Source organism: Coturnix japonica, chromosome 1 (genome assembly GCF_001577835.2).
Source record: "Coturnix japonica isolate 7356 chromosome 1, Coturnix japonica 2.1, whole genome shotgun sequence".
NCBI classification, from domain to species: domain Eukaryota; kingdom Metazoa; phylum Chordata; class Aves; order Galliformes; family Phasianidae; genus Coturnix; species Coturnix japonica.
The window spans coordinates 30,816,099-30,835,472 of record NC_029516.1 but is presented as its reverse complement, the minus strand read 5'-3'; the positions used below and the strand labels follow the sequence as shown (position 1 = coordinate 30,835,472).

Below are 19,374 nucleotides of genomic sequence, written 5' to 3'. Positions count from 1 at the left end.
GCACAACAACAACAACTTAAGTTGGAGATATTGAAAAAAAGCATTCACTATACTAACTTTTCAGATCTTGACTGAAACTGAACTAGATTGCAGCCTGGAATCTGTTTGCTCAGCCAATTAAAACAGTCAGCTCAGAAGGTTATTTTAATACTGTTGAGAGAAAAGTGCAATGACCTACTGCAGGAAACCTGCTTTAGCAGGGAGTCGGACGAGATGATCTCCAGAGTCCCTTCCTAACCCCACAGTTCTGTGACCCAAAAGAAGCCAGGTGAGCTTTTTTGAAAGCTACTATGCAAAAATAGAAGTGAGCTTTGCTCTTAAAAGTGGGTGGTGACACCACACACGAGCAACACTGGAGCATCACATGGCCATATTCCCCATGTAAGACTCAGACATCAAAAATCTAGTTTTCCTGTCCGCAGACTACAGTAATTTTTTTTAAAGAAAAGCTACCATTTACATCATCTTTCTTAAAGCTTCCTGCATAGGCTGCTAGGCCTATTTACCAAAGTATGGAAACAAGAACATCATAGAACTGTTACTTCATCACTGATTGAAACTTCTTTACCAAGATATGGCGCAATTTCATCAAAATTTGTTCTGAAACCTTTTATACTGGAATAAGTTAATTATATACACTGAATACACCGAAGGCCATTGCAAAAAGTTGTGGGGTGCTTTCTTGAAGCTGGATCTGATTCCCAGGCAGAGGAAAATGACTGAGATAAGAACCTTTATTCAGAAAATATACAAAAGACAGTTCTCCAGTCTGTTTATCTTCTTGTTTTATTTGCACTGGAAGGAAAAATTATGTATTTTTAGTATAATTCCCTGCTGCATGAGTGCTGTCTGACAACATTTTAAAGACTGAATAGTTCCAATTATTTTCCACAAGAAAACTGCTAGCAAAAGGGAGGATACTTTTTATTGATCAAAAATTTTGACAGATTAATTCCCCACAGACAACAGCAAAAACTGCCTCTCGTATTCTGGCTTTAGAAATCCACCACTGAGATTAAATCAGTGTTACAGGTGGTATTACCCAGGAAGTTAACCAACCTCGTTAACCCATTTCCTGAATGGAAAATATCAGCTCTCTAGTACAAACAGTGCTCCAAGTTCAGCTTATTTGCCTGTTGGAACCTCAGAACCTACTTCACAAAATTTAATTTGTTCAGAAGGTTCAGTAAAATTTTCTCCACAAAAAGTAGCCAGATTTAACCACTGAAAATATGTAACAACACTAAACCTCCCAAAAATTATCTCGTGAAACTTCCACGTACATGCCAATGAAAAGCAGATCACTGTTTGCAGGCCAGCCAAAAAGACTGAAGACCCCCCACAGAGAACCACCAAAATGCAAGCTGCACTACTAAGACTAACCCTGGTACCTTCCAGGATGACATCTCAAAACAGGTTATCACATAGATTCAAAGTGAAAGAGACATTTTCAAATGCATTTTCTATAGGCAACTAACCCTTGGCTCTTCTGCAGCGCTATGAGACCATAAAGTCTTACGACAATCATCTCTTTTGCCAGTTGTCCTTTCACAGTTAAGAAACAAATGGTAGCAGTAAAGGAAAACTTATCAATTTAGCACCAAAAAAAAAAAGTCTTAGAACATATTTTTTCCTCATACATCTACAATACAAATTAGGTAATATTTTCTCAGTACACAAAGCAACAAGTATGAGGTAGCCAAGTCTTATAACCCCATTTATACTGCCCAAAATGAAAAACAAAACTTAAAATATTCAAGCAACAAGAAACATACTCATCTCATGAGAAACATTCAGAAACCACACCATTCTGATAAGATCACTATGGCTTTTATAGAACTATTTGACAGAGTAAAATCTCAACGTTAAATGGTTTTACTTACTTCTATGTCTTGTAGTTCTCCACTGAAGGGATTCTTGACTATCAAAAAAAAAAGAAGAAAAAAAATTATTCTATAGTTTGAAAGTAGTTTAAAAAAAAAAAGTAGATTATCACTCCAATTTTATAACAATGCTGTATTGTTTAGAGAAAAACAAACAAGTCCATAACATGAGAAATAACAATTAGGCAGCTATTAGCATTTGACGTAAGCTCCACGTTTTACATCATGCTATGGCAGCACTTAGGTTAAACCAGAATCCTGTTTATCTGCATATTTCACAGTCGTTCTCCTGCAGACAAAAACGTGCTTGTTGTTTTCCGAACACTCGCTTTAATGATTCAACCGCATTAAGATCATAATTTGAAGGGTTTACATACTTTAGATATCTATTTAAAAAGAAGTATAACTACTTTTTATTACTACTGAACAGTAGAGCATACAACAGAGCTGTACAACTACACAGTACTTAACATACTAATGGAAGTAAGAGATGACACATTGAGGGCTTAGGCAAGGATTGCAACGAGCCTAAATGATCACTTCATTCCAAATAGCAAAGTTTGCACAGCTCCTCAATGCAAACGCTTATCTATTGGATTCCTCCTGGCTACAACAATAAATTCCTCAAGCAAGAGAAACCAAAGCTAGACAAATCATTTGTCCTATACTTACACTCAAGAATGACTGCCTGGTAACTGAAACACTACCAAGGCAGGAAGCAATCACCATTAAAGCACAGAGTCTTGCCTCTCTAAGCTACAAACTGTCACCCACAGACTGAGCTCACACAGCAGTGAGCACTTCTGTGTCCCATTCAAATGAGAAATGAAACTTCCACTGGCCTCAGTTCACTAAGCACAAACACAATCGGGATAAAGAAAACATCATGGGGAACCTGTCAAAGTCTTGAAGGTCTGGATTAAGTGCCATCATATTGATGCTGAAAGTACAAAACAAATGGGTGTGCACAAGGGACACAATGTTTAATGTATTTCTACAGTTAAAAGGTTGAACTGAAGCACAGTAAAACACAAGCACTATATTAACTGGAGTCCAAAATAAGTAACTCCACTTACACATTATGGTTAGCCTCCACTCCCAAGGTATCACAGCTGTTTCCACGGCATTTCTGGTTGCACCTGAAGGCAACCAGCAACAGCCTCTGATATAAACCTGACCTACACAAAGCGCTTCCATGCATAAAGGTCTTCACAATGCATCACCAGGAGCACCCCTGGCAGCCAGCTGACCAACAGCATCTTGACTTCCAAACCATAACCAGGATGACTAACCCAATTATAAATGGGAGGAACAAGAGAAATAAAGGTAGAGACACCAGATTGGAAGCAGGATTTCTTATGCATGGGTAACAGAGGGTACAAAGGAATTGAAATACCAACTCATAAACCAGCGGTTCCCTGACTTTTGCCATATGTAATGTTACTTGGCTATGTAACTGATCAAATCATAGTTTCTGTAAAACAATGCAACTTACGTTACCTGCAAAAACTTCCACAGCACTTCTACCAGGAGACAGATGTTGACCCACTTCACCTTAATTTTGAAAAACAAGCAGAAATGAGAATGATTACGGTTTTATTGCTCCTACACGTAGCAGTGACAAGGAACAATTAGAGCCAACAAACCACGTGGGGCAACAAAAATGTTTTCTGTGTAAAGAAAAGAGCTTGACCCTTTGAAACTCTGCAAACAAGAGGCTGCTCTTGTGCCTTGGCTCAGAATTGTGTCTCTTGCCCAAAGCAATAAACAAGTTCACTTCCCCTGACACTGCAGAAGGAAAAAAAGAATAACAGCCCAACATAGGGTCTGTTTTTTATAGACACGAACGCTTAATTCAAATATCAGATTAATAAATGCTAATAGAAGCAGAGGATGCTCAAATCAAGCCCTGTAGTGCTTCAAATTCTCAAAGATTGCCTACTATGAGCTATCAAACTACCAACTGTACAAAGTTTCCTCATATTTCAGTCATTAACTTTGTAGAATGTTTCCAGCACACTCCATTTTTAATCTCAATAGCCTGAAATGGAATTAGAGCCACAACCAGCATCTCAGTGTAATCATTACTTATCCAGATAGGGTAGAAAAGGGCTTTTCCCAAAAAATCAACCTTATTATGCATATATGAAAACTTGACTGTATGGTTTTAAATGCAGGGGAGGCCTACAAGACAGATTAGCATGTAGATTTCCATATAGACAGCCACGTTTCAGTGCTGACGAAAGCCATGGAACAAACACAAATACATTATGAGCACAGCTGCAAAGATGCAAACTGAAAGCTGCTGGCTGCAGTTCCACGTACTGCAACTAAACAAAGGTAGTTTGTTCCCACGTTCACAACTTCCCCATCTCAACAGGAAGTCAGTCTCACAGGTGAACAACTTTACACTTGGGTAAATTAAAAGGTTGCCCTTATGAAGCATCTAGATGAGATGCGTCAATGTTTCCACTCTTCCACAAACACAATATGCTAAAAATACAGAAAGCAAAACTTCCCTTCAAACTTATCTATCACACAGTTGAGTCAATCCTTGTAACTCACTGCAACTCAAACAGTAGGATTTCTTAAATGTATGATTTTATGGGTGGTTAACCAGTAAAAGAAACATTCCACGCACGATGTTAACATAGCTTAGGATGCCCAATGCATTAAGATGCAAGTATGCAGCATGCCACTACAGCAACTTATCACCTATGTGTGCAATTGACAGCTGTTACGAAATCTGGATCTATTTACCACTTAAACTTGATTAATTAGAACCAATAAGGCCCATCCTCAACCACATTTCTTTATTTTTTTCCACAGTCAAAACTCCTACCAGGCCATCTCACTTGCCACAGCCTCAAATGCAAAGTTTTGATCAGCTTCCCCAGCTCATCTCAGTTGCTTCAATGCATTACGTCCACATTACTGGTTCAAAAAATTTTCTTCCACAGTTCTTAAAATACACAAGTTTACCTCAACCAGTAATAGGTTCTTGTTCTACCAGCACAAATATTAATAACTAATTACTAACAGAAAACTTTCTTATGTGAACATATACTTCCAAGGCTTCTCAAGGAGGGCTGAATATCTCAGCCATACAGCAACAACTAAGAGACTTCAAAGTGGCTTATCTATCAAGCTCAATTTTTTACAAGCTTCAAAGAGTTATGTCTCCAAAGCAAGGGGACTAGCTGAGCGTTCTGCACAGAGCTTTGCTACCCTGGAAGAAGAGCTTTTCTTCCCCAGCATGGCTTTCCCTTGACTGATAACAGGATTATTTAATCCAAGTCAGAAGAAAATATCTATTTAAGTTCCATTTTGAAGAAGCGGATCTTGTTTAAATACTAGTTAAAAACAAGACAACAAGATTACTGAAAAGCCTGTGAAATTAATATAAGCGGCTCATATATGTTCTTCAGCTTAACTGAAAAGATGACCAATAACCTTTAGAAGGATCTATTTCCTATGTATCTTTGTTGGGTCAAGCTGTAAATGATGACTTACTGTGGCAGAACTGCTCGGTCTCAAATAACTAAAAGTCACCACTTTAAGGGTCACAGCTCCAAAGCGTTCCAGCCAAAGCTGTCAGCACAAACACACCAAGTATCACACAGATACTCAATTTTAGGAATACAAATGCGGTCAGTGTCCACACACAAGGTTAATTTCCAAGGGAATACAGCAGCTGTCATCTTAAAAGCAACAATAAAACCACTCACTGGCCCCAGTTTCCTGCCTAATACATTGGTAACAATTGCAGACAGTGTTTACAAAGGAATCCTTCAGTTTTTCCACAAGGACAAACACAGAGCACAAAGTGGGATTTCTCCTCTTTGTCAATGCGTGCTTTAACAGACACGAAGCCGTAGCCTGGCTGCAGACATTTGTGAACACACAAGTCAGCTCTTACAGAGCATCCACAGGCCAAGTTCCACAGACTGAAATAGCTTCACTGGCAGTCACACCTAGCAAGAAGATACGCACAAACATCTTAAGCAAGTGTATTTTTTAAGATAGATACATATCACTAATGCGATACAAAAGGGTTATCTTTATTTTCTGGTCACTAAAGTTGGATAAAAGAAAATAGTCAATCCTTCCATAACAGGCCTAGAGCTACCCAGAACAGCGTTACCATTCAACACTTCAACAGATGATATAAAAACTGACACATAAAGAAACAGACACAGTGGGACAAACCAAGGACTCATGAGCAGTGTCAGGAAGGTTTTACTCTTCTGTTCTTAAGTGGACAGAGAAATCAAGAGATCACAAGCAAAAGCAATCAGCTGAGCATAGGAATATTGATACTTCAACAGAATATTCCCTTAGCCATCAACACACTTTCATCTCAGATTTCCTGAGTCAGACAGAAGTTTTCTTTTCCTATATGCATCAGTACCAGTGTACCTTACCCCAATAATTTGTCTAGTCCCACATTAACGCCAAGCAAGCTCTTAGCTTCAGCGACGTAAGGCGATAGAGTTCCACAAGTTAACATAAATACATGAAAAACCATTTGCTTTGCTTTTTCTGAACTTGCCACTTGCCAAATTCCTCCTCACATTACAGGAAGCAGTGAGTAATCAGACTGCATTCACTCCTCCATAATACTCACCCCCTTACTTCATTCCCCAGCCCTTACTCTTGCACACTGATGAGTCCTACTATTCCTTGCTACGACAGCAAAGACAGATAGTCTTTGCTTCAGAAAAGGTATTTCTCCTTCTAAATCAGTACACACCTAAGATGAAAACAACCTGCTGGACCATAGTAGTCTGACCACTCCTTGGCCATGCTCTTTTTGAACAGTAGTGCTACCTGCCAAAAGGATTGGAGAATTCTAAAAGCATGTAAAGGAAAGATAGAGCTCATGTCAGTTTTTGAGCTATCTCTGTCAGTTTAGAGAACTTCCATTAAGAATTTTCTCCAGCATCATCTGAATTAATCCTGCATATGAATAGGCGAGATAAGGGTCGATGAAACAACCAAATCACTTCCTTATCACTTCTTTTCTGACTAAAGCCTCCTCTCAAAGAATCAAAGTTATCTTTCTGTGACAGACTTCCAGATATTTTTCTCTCTGCCCTAATAGTAGCAAACTCCTCATTATTTTAGGTAAAAGAATCTGTATGAATATATATATATATGAAAGAAGTTACAAGCAGGAGGGGGACAGACTTTCTACATGGGTAGATGATGACAGGGACAAGGGGGAATGGATATAAACTGAAAGAGGGGATGTTAAGGTTAGATGGTGGAAGAAATTCTTCTCTCAGAGAGTGGTGAGGCAATGGCACAGGCTGCCCAGAGAAGCTGGTAATACCCCATTTCTGGAACTGTTCAAGGCCAAGCTTGATGGTTTCATTGGCAGACTGATCTAGTTGTTGGCAACCCTGCCCACCACAGGGGGCTGGAACGAGATGATCTTTGAAGTCCCTTCCAACTCAAGCCATTCTATGATTCTATGACTTAATTTCACCTGAATAAAAGGAATACTTTCATTTTTAGTGCCTTCATAAAAACTCTAGAAATCCTAAGTTTCATGCTTAAAAGATTCACTATTTTGATCTGTGTAACATCTATAAATAGTCCAGCACTGGGTAAGTGAAACAGAAGAGCAGGCCATGAGTTCTTAAGAACTTCACTTGTCATTTTTCCTAATAAATTATAAAATAAATACAAAACTGAAACAGTTGCCAAAATACCAGAGTTGACTTTAGAGCAAGTTTTGACTACAGTATTGCCAGTCTATCAACAGTGTTACTGGTGATAACCTGCCGCAGGGAAGCACCCGCTGCAAGCTTGTGTCTACAAGACAGAGTGAAAGACCTTGAAAATAACTGTAAATAGACACATAATGATAAAAAAGTTAAACAAACCCACACCAGAATCAATGCAGCTACACTATGAAACAAATTGGAGAATAACTGTATCCACAAGAAGGTATCACTGCAATGTAAGTCTCTAGTTCTATCACGAGGTGAGAAACTCAGGCAGAATAGACAGTACTGCACCTCATACACAACTGCAGGACAGCTACAACAGAAGCCCCATGTGCCAGCCACCAAATGCTTACCTCAGTAATTCCAGTTACCACACCCATCTAGAAACTGGTCTTCATACCTAATGCCATCTCTTCTACACTTACATCAATACACTCAGTAGAAGAGCAACTTGAACAAGAGCATATTGAAGCTGATATACTATTTACATAATAGTTTTCCCCATCTACATTTGTGGAGGAAGGCTAAACAACACTCATAACAGAATTATCTTCCAGTTTTATTTCTACCGGTGAGCATAAATGTTTTATAGCAATGGAATGTACACACACACACATTCTTTTACATCACATTAGAAAACACACTACATTTCAATGAGGAAACAATTCTCTGTGTTCTATTAGAAAGAAAATAGCTCAAAAGTGCATTTGCAATGCACTGTAAAAATTTGTTAGTATAACATTCCTTGCATACATACACACAAGTGGTCTCCATTATGGGCTGGTGTTTTATGTAGGAGAAAAGGAAAAACGCTAACGCTGCTTTTATTAGCAGCTGCAAAATATTATCAGGAAAAACATTATATTTCAGACACCTCCCAGAACTTTATAGCAGGTAAAGAATACCTTTGCCTGCAATAGAACCACAACAGGCTTCTATATTAATTCTTCTTTCTTCTCTGCTTCCTCCCAAATATTTAAGATCCTTGTACATTGTAAGGTCAAGGAAAACCCAAGACTTCAATAAATGAACACTGAAATGGAAAATGTACTGAGAAGCTGTGAAATACCTCCTGGAAAACACTGCAGCAGAGGCAGCTCAAACATCAGATTAGGAAACTGCCAGGCTTTCCTCCAGCTCCAAAGTTCAAGCTGGAGAGTAAACCGGTAATGCAAGTGTTATTAAAACACAGAAGGTTTAACAATTATTGGGAAGTTGCAATTAAATATTAAATACACTGTCATCCCCCTGAGGGGCCAATCTGCATAGAAGCACTCCTCCTCATCTTGCACAAGCAGGAAGGAAAGATTTCTGTCTTGAAGATAGTCCAGCATAAAAATACAGTCAACCTCTTCTTCCACACAGACTCCTGTTACAAAGAATTAGTATCACTACAGAACTATGAGCAGCTTACAGCATCCAAAGATAACATTCAAACAGAGAGCACTGACAGAAGAATCCTTAAAAGACCCTCAATCACGAGAGCAATGCCATTAACAAATTCAAGATAAAGAACACATTGGCATTTTTTCTTTTCAAAACTGGTGTTCTGCTGTGCCTTTGTCCTTTTAACTGTTCTGACTATCAGCACTTGCACTGAGAGAAGCAGCAGAACTGATTAACAATGTTCCATACCCTATACAAAGCCTGAAAAGGGCTGCAAGCCTCTGAGGGAGAAAGCTTTCTCTCCATTGTGCAGGTGATACAGATTTAGCTGCTAACAGGTTTCTTCTCCCCACAAAGAGCTTTCCAATAAGAAGCAATGGGAAGGTTACCAACGTATCTCTTCTGGCTACAGAGAAGCTGTTCGGTATGCACAGGAGTTTACACAGCTGGAAACCAGGATGAGCTCAGCAACATTTGACTGAAAGTGAAAGGAAGTAAGTGAAAGGAAGTGAGTGACGGTCAGAAACTTTCATTTTTAACAGCTGGAACAAGACTGAAGGGTCAGGTAACCTTCTGCTCCGCCTCCACCACCACCCACGCTTGGCAGATAGTTTAAATGGCAGGTTCAAATAGAACTGATCATCTAAAAACAACCGGGCTACCACAGCCATACACCACAGCGGTGCTTATGCTTAAGGCTTACCTTTACCTCCTACTCTCAGCCCAAGAGTCTGTTTGATCTAAGGCCTCCAACTTTGTTATCATAATTGGTTTGTGGTCATTGTTTTGTTGTTGCTTTCTTCCTTAAATTAATAAGGCTACACATAAGGAGGTGCTTGCGGATTGAGGTGCTGAATCTGGCATATGAATGCCAGTAATAGCTTCTAGCATGATAACAAGATTTGGGTAAGAAGCTCTACACAGTGCCATCTTTTGAATGGTAAAGAACACAACACCAATTCATTCCCTTACAAGAGGCACAGGCAGATCCTATTGGCCTTTGGACCTCAAAAATCAACAGTCCTGGCAACGAGATGTCCTGGCATTTTCATACAATTATTTTTTTCTGGTTTGGTTCTCCCACAAAGCGGTGACGTTAGTGCCAAATACAACACATAGCAGAACAAAACATACCTGAACATCATTTTTTTTTTTTCCTATTTCAAGTGTACTAAATCTGCACAATCTTATTGTTTCTTCATGAAGGTCAAGGGAAAAACAGTATTTCAAGTTACAAGTGAGAAAACATCATCAGCTGCTTCATGCAGTTCCACAGTACATAAAAGCACTTCTTGCTCAAGGTAAACAAGCTAAAAAAAAAGTCTATGGTGTTTAAAGACACTGGTCATAATACACTGAGGACCACCAAGTCACATACATATCTGCCCATGCTGAATGGCTCAGAGTACTCAAGAGTACTCAACAGCACAGCTGGTATTTCTGGTTTTCACTGTGAAAAGAAAAAGGAATAGCTCAAAAGCCAATGTACAGACAGTACAGTGCTAGAGCTCTCCTAGATGTTCTCAACAGCGTTTCAGATTTTTCTAAGGGTTTATCAGAATAAACAAAAGTTTGTCTTCTCTACAAAACATGAAGTACACAAACATGAAATACCCTTTTAGATACAGCTCAGACTACCCACTTCCCACAGTTATTCAGGAAAAAAGACCTTTATCTAGAGCTGCTCCTGGATAAGCATTACTTCATAGGCTTACAGAAAAACTCAAAAATAAGAATTAAGAACAGTTTCTTGTTGAAAAGGAAGTCTGCATTTTCTTAGCTGGGCAAACTCTGCCCTGGGCAGCACGAGCTTCCTTTAAAAGTTAAAATACCACACCATGCCTCCCACAACCAGAAACTTCCTTGAATCACACATCAGGTCCAAACCAATACAGAAAAAGACCGATGAATTTGACATCACACTCTACTCTTCAATATCACACAGAGGAATTTCATTAATCATTTTCTCTTATTTACAAAATAACACTAAACTCCTTCCAAGGAATTCGTACGAGTGAGGAACAGCCCAAATACGACAGCCAGACTGGCTCTTGCCCAGTAACTCTGACAGGATTTCCAAGCCTGAAAGAGGCCTCTGAGGGGTTTAATCACACATGCACCACTCAGTCTGTCAATGGAAAGTTAACAAATACCCTCTGTGGTTGTCTGAATAATACTGTTTGAACAAGAACAAACACCCCACTAAACTTTTAGACAGAGGTCAAATGTCAGAGATGATCAGAAAAATGTCCTGATTAATGTTTCACCATTTCCCTGAAAACATGTTGTGAATTTAAAAAAGAAAAAAAAAAAAAAAAAAAAAAAAGAAAGAAAGAAAAAGAAACCATATCACAACCAAGAGTGTTTTAAGGTAGCAGTAACCAAAAACGTGCCTTCTCTTATTTGGAACCCCTCACTTCCACTAAATTCTCCATTGCTCAATTCCTACCAGCAGGTCTCACATCAGGTTTAGCTACATTTCTGTTCAACCAATGCATCCAGATAAAGCTGAGTTTGTTAGAGATGCAATGTGACATTCGGGAACACTGGACCTGAGATGTCCTTGTTGTGCAGCCTGTTGACACTGAAGAGGGCTCACAGAATGAGTCTGCTGAGGGATGTTTTGTGGTATAGCTACAAAATGACACAATGGGTAATGAGGAGGCCGATGGTTAAGGTGAGTAGTTTTGATACGCTGCCTACTGAAAATCCAGAAGCCAAGATAAGCATTAGCAAAGGCATAACGGAAAAGTATAAGGCTTTTCTGCTAAGCAATTCACATACTCAACTGACCTTCATAGAAAGAGTGTGGAGAAAATGAAAATTAAGATCCAGATGTTGCCTTAGAAACCAGCCTGTTTTGTGCAACTCATTCCTACAGTCCTCTTGCGATAGTCTTATTCGGTGCACTAAGAAGGGTAGACTCACCATGCTTTAACTAAGATGCTACCCAAATTCTGTACCTTTCCAATAAAGGTTAAGATGTGTCCTGCATATAAACTCTGTATTAAGTCTTAAGTGAATAAATGCAGTCTTAAAGAACAATTGCTTTACATACAGTTTAAGATGCTGTCTTCCAAGGTTCAGTTAAGTAAATTGCCTCTATTTCTACAATAGAGAAAAATGGGCTTCGAAATTAGTATACAACCATTCATTTATGAAGAGTCATGCGTCTTACTTATCTACTACATCATTACTGAAATCCAACTGATCTACTTAGCAGGCTTTAATGCCACTTAATTCAATGTTAAACTTCTTTTAACCTCCCTACCATCTCTTCCCCTCTCCACATTAGAGAACCTTCTATATCAGTTCAGCACGTAACTCAGTTCACTTGAAAGAGTTAATGGAATTTAGGACGCCAAAAAGACACTTGTTTTCAAGGTACGTGCATTACAAGATGAGCAGAAAACGTGATTTTTCTCTGCAAAACATTAGATGTTACATCACTTCTCCAACAAACTAGGCCCAAAAATCACATTGTTTGCTAGCTACATGTTCAGTATGTATGACACTCACTCCATTATCCTTTTGTTCTCCGCAATACACTGGAAACACAGTAGAAATGAGAAACAACAGAAGCATGGAAAGGGGGATGATGTAACAATGTCACAGAAAATGATCATAAGTGAAGTACAGAAGGCTGGGGCCTTAATTTCCTCATCCCTAATGTATTTCCTTATTACAAATGGTACGCTAATTTTTTACCATACCATGCTCAAGTTACCCAAAAATACTTGGTTCAACCTTTTCTCTCCATTATCAACACCTTCAATTCCTCCACATGGGCTGAGCTCACTGAATTGACAAGTTTCTAAAGAATACTCAAAGTTTCTAGAGAAGAATATCAGCATTATCTCCAATTAGGTTTGAGTGAACTCAAGGCATTTATTCGCCAATACAGAAACTGTAGAAATACCGAGATGACATGCAGGTACTGTCTTATCGGCTGTGCAAAGAGGCCATACCTGCATGGAGTCAAAGCATCCAGTTTGTTTTATTATTTCTTTATCTTCCAGAAACAGACTGTGCTCTGACATCAACTGCAAAGCCTTTACGGCACCACTTTCATTCAAGAACTTGATTTTTTGTTTATTTTTACGAGAAGACTCCACAGCAAACATAAACTAAAGCAAACCCTTTACAGAGAAGGAACCTGCATGAGGTCAGCTGCATGTTGTTCAGTGGTTCTCCCATCTGTACTTGCACCCATCAACACGCTTCTGCGCACCAGTACACTGACCCTCTTCCAAATTTTGCTCAATTCAAATTGGTCAGTAACCACAATACAAGACATGAGAGTTACTTTGATCAGAGGCTGAGCTAACCCCATCCTCACGTATTATAATTATGGTAAAGGCTTTGCCACTTTCTCTTGCAATTGTAAACCTCCTGCAAAAATAGGAAGGGGCCAAGAAGTGAACAGTCAAAACAAAGATACTGCTATGAGATTCCTTAAGAGAACACAAATCCCCTGAAAATCACCTTTTCTTCTTAACGTATCTTGACTGGTCAACTCACTCCTTTTGAACTACCTCAAATCCCAAAGAACAAGTACTTATACCAAGGAACACAAGTGAACTACCTCAAATCCCAAAGAACAAGTACTTATACCAAGGAACACAGTTACTCGGGAGTTTTTTAGCATGTAAGGAATACATCTGATGATTACAAAGGACTTTGTCCTTCTCCACAGCGTGGAACAGCACTTCCATTAACAAAAACTAAGGTACTTGCTTAATTTACTTGCCTGTTAAGCTTCTTTTGTTAACTGATCAAACAAGATTGTCCAACAGCAGCTCTGCCCTGCCATTCACATGTTTGTACTATTTCTGAAGCACAAGGCAAGAAGCCTGACAGGGATCAGCTTGGTACAACCCCAGCACTGCTGACAGCTTAGCTGAGTAAGCATTAAGCCAAAGTTTTGCAACCTAGTACTCCCACATGAAATATACATCAACATTTGTTAAGTGTACATGACTTTTTTAGAAACATCAGCAGACCCCATTAGTAGAAAGACTAATGCAGGTAAGATTCCCCTCTCCTACTGGTATACCTTAAGAAACAGTGCAAAGTAGGGTTCCAACGCTACACTAAATGTATGTCCTTGGGTATTACGGGCTCCTCCTTAAAAGACTTCCACTGTAACCACTACTGCTGTAGCAGAAGAAACACAAGATTGCTGTTTGGTTTCCTACTTCTGTCTGGTCTGCAATGCTCTATAAACATGGAAAAGGTGCGTATCTCTCAGATTCTACATTGCCCTCAGTTCTCTCACCAACATAAAGCAAATATTCTTTTGTGAAAACCACCACGTGCTACGAGACTGAATGCAAACTTCCAATTAGTTTCCTGACAGCTTGTGCAATCAGATCCTGCTAAAGCTCTTCTGCATGCCCACTCCCCAAGCAGGTAGTTTCAGTTCGAATTTCTCATTGCACCACAAAAAAAAAACAAGAACATAAAACAGCCTGTGAGGGTAATGTTGAAAATGCATTCAAAAAATATCTGAAATCATGGTATGAGGAAAAGTCCTGCACATGTCTGCAAACAACAGTATTCCTAAGGCATGCAGACCAAGTTAGTTCTACGTATTCCAAAGCAAGTATCAAACAGCCATCTCCTTAAAATACAGGCACTATGAAGGCAAGTCAAGTTTCAGCAGTTATTTGTGATATGCCACAGCACTTCAGCAGTAATTTACAGACCCGTGTGCTTACTAGTCCACCTCTTGTCTTTCATACAGCAACTCCAGCTTTTTAATCAATGAAATTCTCTGCACAAAATTCCATGAAACTTTGTAACTCCCAGAAGTGCCAACAGCCACTTGAGATGCTCCAAGTAACATCACAAAACTAAACAAATCAAATAAGAAGAGATGATAAACTCTTCAGAACACAAAGACCTCTAGGAAGAAGACAAGTCAAACTGACCATTTTCCTGACAAATGGCTCTGCGGGATGTTCATACAATCCCATCACATTTAAAGGTAGGTGCAAGCAAGACACACTTACAGCAAGAGCCACATGAATTAAGTCACCAGTATCAAGCACAAACAGATCTTTTCATGTACAAGACTGTCAGAGACAGCAAACACAACCCACTTACAAGCATCTCCTCTGCCCTCACATCACAGCCCAACAAGTGTATGTGCTAACACTGGCTGTAGCTGGTAACAAATGTTTTTCAACGTGTCACACAAAATAGCACCTTATTTTGACAGAATTCAATGTCAAAAAAAGGAACAAGACAAGCAACTCAAATTTGTCATGTACCACACCCCGCAAGAGAAAGAAAAAAGGCAGCTCAAATATAGGAACACTTATCTTCTTACATCCTCACACTGATGAAACTATTCACAACCCATGGAGTCTTACCTAAAGTCGAGTAAAGACAAAAACAACCCAGTATCTAATGATCTAATTGAAGAGCTGTTTCACAAGCTATGCTATTATCTTCAATAAAAATGCATGAATCAGTTCTGCTTCTATGAACAAAACGCAATACATAAGCTCAAGAACTAAAGGACATGCTCAGATGATGTTGAACTAAGCTTAGGGAACCACCCAAAAGAAGACTGGTTTCCTTCCCCTCCCAGTAGAGATGCGTTTTTTGGGCCTGTCTTGTCTTTCAGCAGGCCAAGGACTGGTTTAATTGAACTTCTGAGTAACCCTGAACCATCAGACCTTTGGCTGGGCAGCCAAAGCAAAGGAGCACATTCCCTACAATCTCCATCCCTACCAACTTTAAAAACAATATACTCAAACAAGTGATCCCACATTTCCATAGGAAAGTTCCCACATTAAAACAGAAGGGTTTTTCTTTCCTCTTTCCAGGACAAGGAGCTCAGAGTAGATTTATTTCCTCAGTATTATTGCGGCCTGCACAGTTGAGACATCCAGCTTTACCAATCAGCATGACAGGGCAAGTTTTAACCGCTGAGTTGGGAAGTTTATCCTAGGAGGCTGAAAGCTCTTCTCTATTAAAATAATCAGATTTTAAGAACTTAAGACTAGGACAGAAAAAATAAGCAAACGTGTGTTTGTGGAACCGCACAAAACCATCTATGTAGGTTATGGTCAGAAGTGAACCACAGAACAGGAGTAAGTACGGTCCCAACAGTCACACTATAACTAATACGTGTTCACCACCTTCCCAAAAACCAGACTGAACAGTAGTTATTAAGAGCCACGTGGATGGTCAAAGAAACTACAGCAGATGTTCTAACCTTTATTGCTGTTGACTTTTCTTAAACACTTAATTCTTTGTCTCCACTCCTCCCACAGAAAGCATGAAAAATAAAACTATTCTATTATAGTTACTGCAATGTAATAAAATGAAAGGGAAAAATAAAAACAAAAGATAAACAGAATAATTTCAGCTCCATCTGTCCTGTAACTTCTAGCAGAACCCAAACTAGCAGCAGGATCATTCCATGCAAGGCACTTGTATTTATGTTCACGTATGATTATACACATGCCCTAAAATCCGTACAAAGAAATATTAAGAAATGTCTCAGATACATATGAACATATGTCCACATATTTCTCCTAAGTGATTGCAAGAACAATACAATCACTAGCACAGGTTGCCCAAGGAGGCTGTGGATGCCCCATCCCTGCAGGCATTCAAGGCCAGGCTGGATGTGGCTCTGGGCAGTCTGGTCTGGTGGCTGATGACCCTGCACATAGCAGGGAGGTTGAAACTGGATGATCATTGTGGTCCTTTTCAATCCAGGCCATTCTATGATTCTACAAATCTCCAAGAACCTTCTAATGGTCTTACATCCCAAAACAAGCTTTTTGAGCAATTTTTCATTGCTCCCAATGAGTAACAGCATGGTTTTTCATTCTGGTATTATGCCTCCTTAGGTGGAAATGGCACACTTCCATCTTCAGATGTTTTGTGAATGGAAAATGGTAGTTTCCACACCCATTCCAATAAATTGCTTCCATGTATTAAAGACACACCCAAATAGTATAGGATTAAATTAAAAAAAAAAAATGCTGTGAAAACCAAAGTACAGCACAATAGCATTTAGTGCATAATCACATTTTAAATGTATAAGCACATATTCGAAAATAGTATACAACAGGTTAAAAAACTGCACAAAGTTTGTCATAGCGTTGAAAAAAAAAATCAGCCCAGCATCCTCCCCAGCCTCAACACACATACACACAAAGGCAACCTGCTTCATTACTTAACAACTACAGTCGAACCTTTGCCCTGCAAGAATCCCAGGTATCCAAACGAGCATCTTCTCTGAGGTGGGTAAAAGCCTTACCTTGTCGACTGTCTATTAACCATGATCTTCTAGACTGAACAAAACATGCTAGAAAACAAGGTACCAATAGATTACAGCAGAGAATAATAAGAATATGGGTTTATCCCCAAACGTCTGGCAAGCTTCACTACATCGCTTTAGGAAGGCCAGTCAGTTCCTGTGTGCTCCAACCTAAGTGGGAAATTTATGGAACAGCAGAACCACAAACTGTGCAGCACAGACCACCTGAGAACGCAGAGTTGGATTAGCAGCAGTACATCCCCTTGCAGAAATTAACTGCCCTTCCCCTTGACCTAATACTTACTGTTGGCTCCCACATCCTCAGCTACTCCAGAACCTCTCATTCTCAGGTATGTGAATCCCAGTATCAGAAAGAACAAGCATGCAGCAGTTAAGAGGAACATGGACAGGTAATGTGCACTGAAGCCTCCAGTGGTGGATACCTCCTCTCTTTTGAACTGTTGGAGAAGCTCCTCCTCGGGCTCGGAGAGATTCTTCTTGTAGGTGTTTTTCAGGTAGGTGTGATTTGAACCCGTATGATTGGAGTGGTTGAGTCTGAGGGAGGCGCTCCCGCCCGGGGGGAGGCTGTTGGTAGCGGAATAGATCCTGGCCTCTGTGCCGTAGCTGCCGGCGGCCCCGCCGAGGACGTGGTTGTTGGTGGCCTTCCTGGCGGCGCCCGGGGGCTCGGCGCCGTCACCGCCGTCCGCGTCCGAGAGCGGCGCCGCGGGGCCCCTCCTGGCCGGACCGAGGCGATACCGGGGGCCGATGGGACCCGGCTCCGGACTCTCGCATCTTCCCCCCGCAGCGGCCGCCGTCTCCTCGCGGCTCCCGCCCCCGTCTCGGCTCCCGGCAGCGGCCGCCCCCGCCGCCCCGTCAGTCGCGCCGGCACCGCATCCCCCGCCGTCCCTCTCCATCGCGCCGGCACCGGCCGCGGCGCATTTGCTCGCTGTGAACGGCGCGGACTTGCCGAGGCTCCGTCTGTGCCGTCGGGCCGCCGCCTCCTCCCTCGGTACCTGCTGCCGGGCCGCCGCCTCCTCTTCCTCCGAGTCTGAGTACTCGTTCCCGCCGCAGGCGAGCAGCCGGCTGCCGTTCACGGTCCGGTTCTTCCACCGCCGCTGCTCGCCCTTCTCCTCCTCCTCCTCCGCGTCGTCGTCGTCCTCCTCCCCGCCGTCCCCACGCTCCCAGGCTCTCGGATCCGCTCTGCGTGCCGCCGCCGCCCCCCACCAGGCGCCGTGCTTCCGCCGGGCCGCCTCCTCCGGGGGGGCCGGGCCGCCGCCGGGCCTCGCCGCACGGAAGAGGGGCGAAGCCCGCTCCCTCCTGCCGCCGGCCTGGCCGCGAGGGCCGGGCTCCGCGTCCGACTCGTCGGAGCTGAAGCCCAGCAGCACTTTGCCGCCCCCGGCAGGGGGTGCAGCGCGGCTCCGCCCAGCCCCGTGGAGGTACGGGTGCTCGGCGCCCGACAGCCGCCCGCCCGCGCCCGCTCTCCCGGCGCCGCCGCCGCCGCCTCCGGCCGCCGTGTTATTGTTGTTGCTGTTCCGGGTCTTGTTGGCGCCGCCGCGGGCCCCGGCTCGCTCCTCCTCGCGCAGCTTCTTCAGCTTCTTCAGATAGACGGGCCGGGTGCTCTCGGTGACCGGCCCCGGAGAGAAGCCGAAGCGCCTGAGCTCCGAGAACAGCTCCTCATCCGTCAGCTGCGCGGCCGCCGCCATTTTCCGCTCCCCCGCCGCCGCGGCGTTTCCTACCCACGCGCCGCGCCGCGCTCCCCGCCGGAACTGACGCGTGCGCACTCGGCTGTGGCCTAGACCCGCCCGTCACCCCCAGGCACCGCCCGCCCCCGGCCCTGGCTCGGCTGCGGCTCTGGGTACACCCAGACCCCACCTGCACCGTGTGAGCCGCTGCTCATGCACACACAGCCGATCCTCAGCCCTCTCCTAAAAGACAGGCAGCGCTGTGAGATGTTGCTGTGATGTGCTCCTCAATGAGCTCAATGGAAGATGTGCCCTGAGCATCACTCTCCTTAGACATACCAGTGTCTGGAGATGCTGTTTTCTGTAGGAAAATATACCGTCTCAAATATAGAACCGTGAAAACT

At 42.1% G+C, this 19,374-nt stretch overlaps 1 protein-coding gene and 1 long non-coding RNA gene across 4 annotated transcripts in view; both read right to left on the bottom strand.

Annotated features, from left to right (window-relative positions):
- LEMD3 (LEM domain containing 3) overlaps window positions 1-19,067 on the bottom strand; it is a 40,427-nt gene extending 21,360 nt beyond the window's left edge. The window contains exons 1-3 of one of the 3 annotated variants that reach the window (XM_015855614.2): window positions 17,593-19,067; window positions 3,384-3,437; window positions 1,884-1,921 (exon numbers count right to left, since the gene is read on the bottom strand). In XM_015855614.2, coding sequence (XP_015711100.1) covers window positions 1,884-1,921; window positions 3,384-3,437; window positions 17,593-18,991 — 1,491 coding nt within the window. In that variant the 5' untranslated portion in view covers window positions 18,992-19,067. The remainder of the gene's footprint in view (window positions 1-1,883; window positions 1,922-3,383; window positions 3,438-17,592) is intronic. The other 2 variants (XM_015855623.2, XM_015855633.2) reach the window with 2 other exon arrangements.
- LOC116653143 lies at window positions 9,776-17,586 on the bottom strand. The gene is made up of 2 exons (XR_004306544.1): window positions 13,590-17,586; window positions 9,776-13,539 (listed from the first exon to the last, which is right to left on the bottom strand). It is a non-coding gene; the product is annotated as an uncharacterized LOC116653143 (long non-coding RNA).
- Window positions 19,068-19,374: the final 307 nt, after the last annotated feature.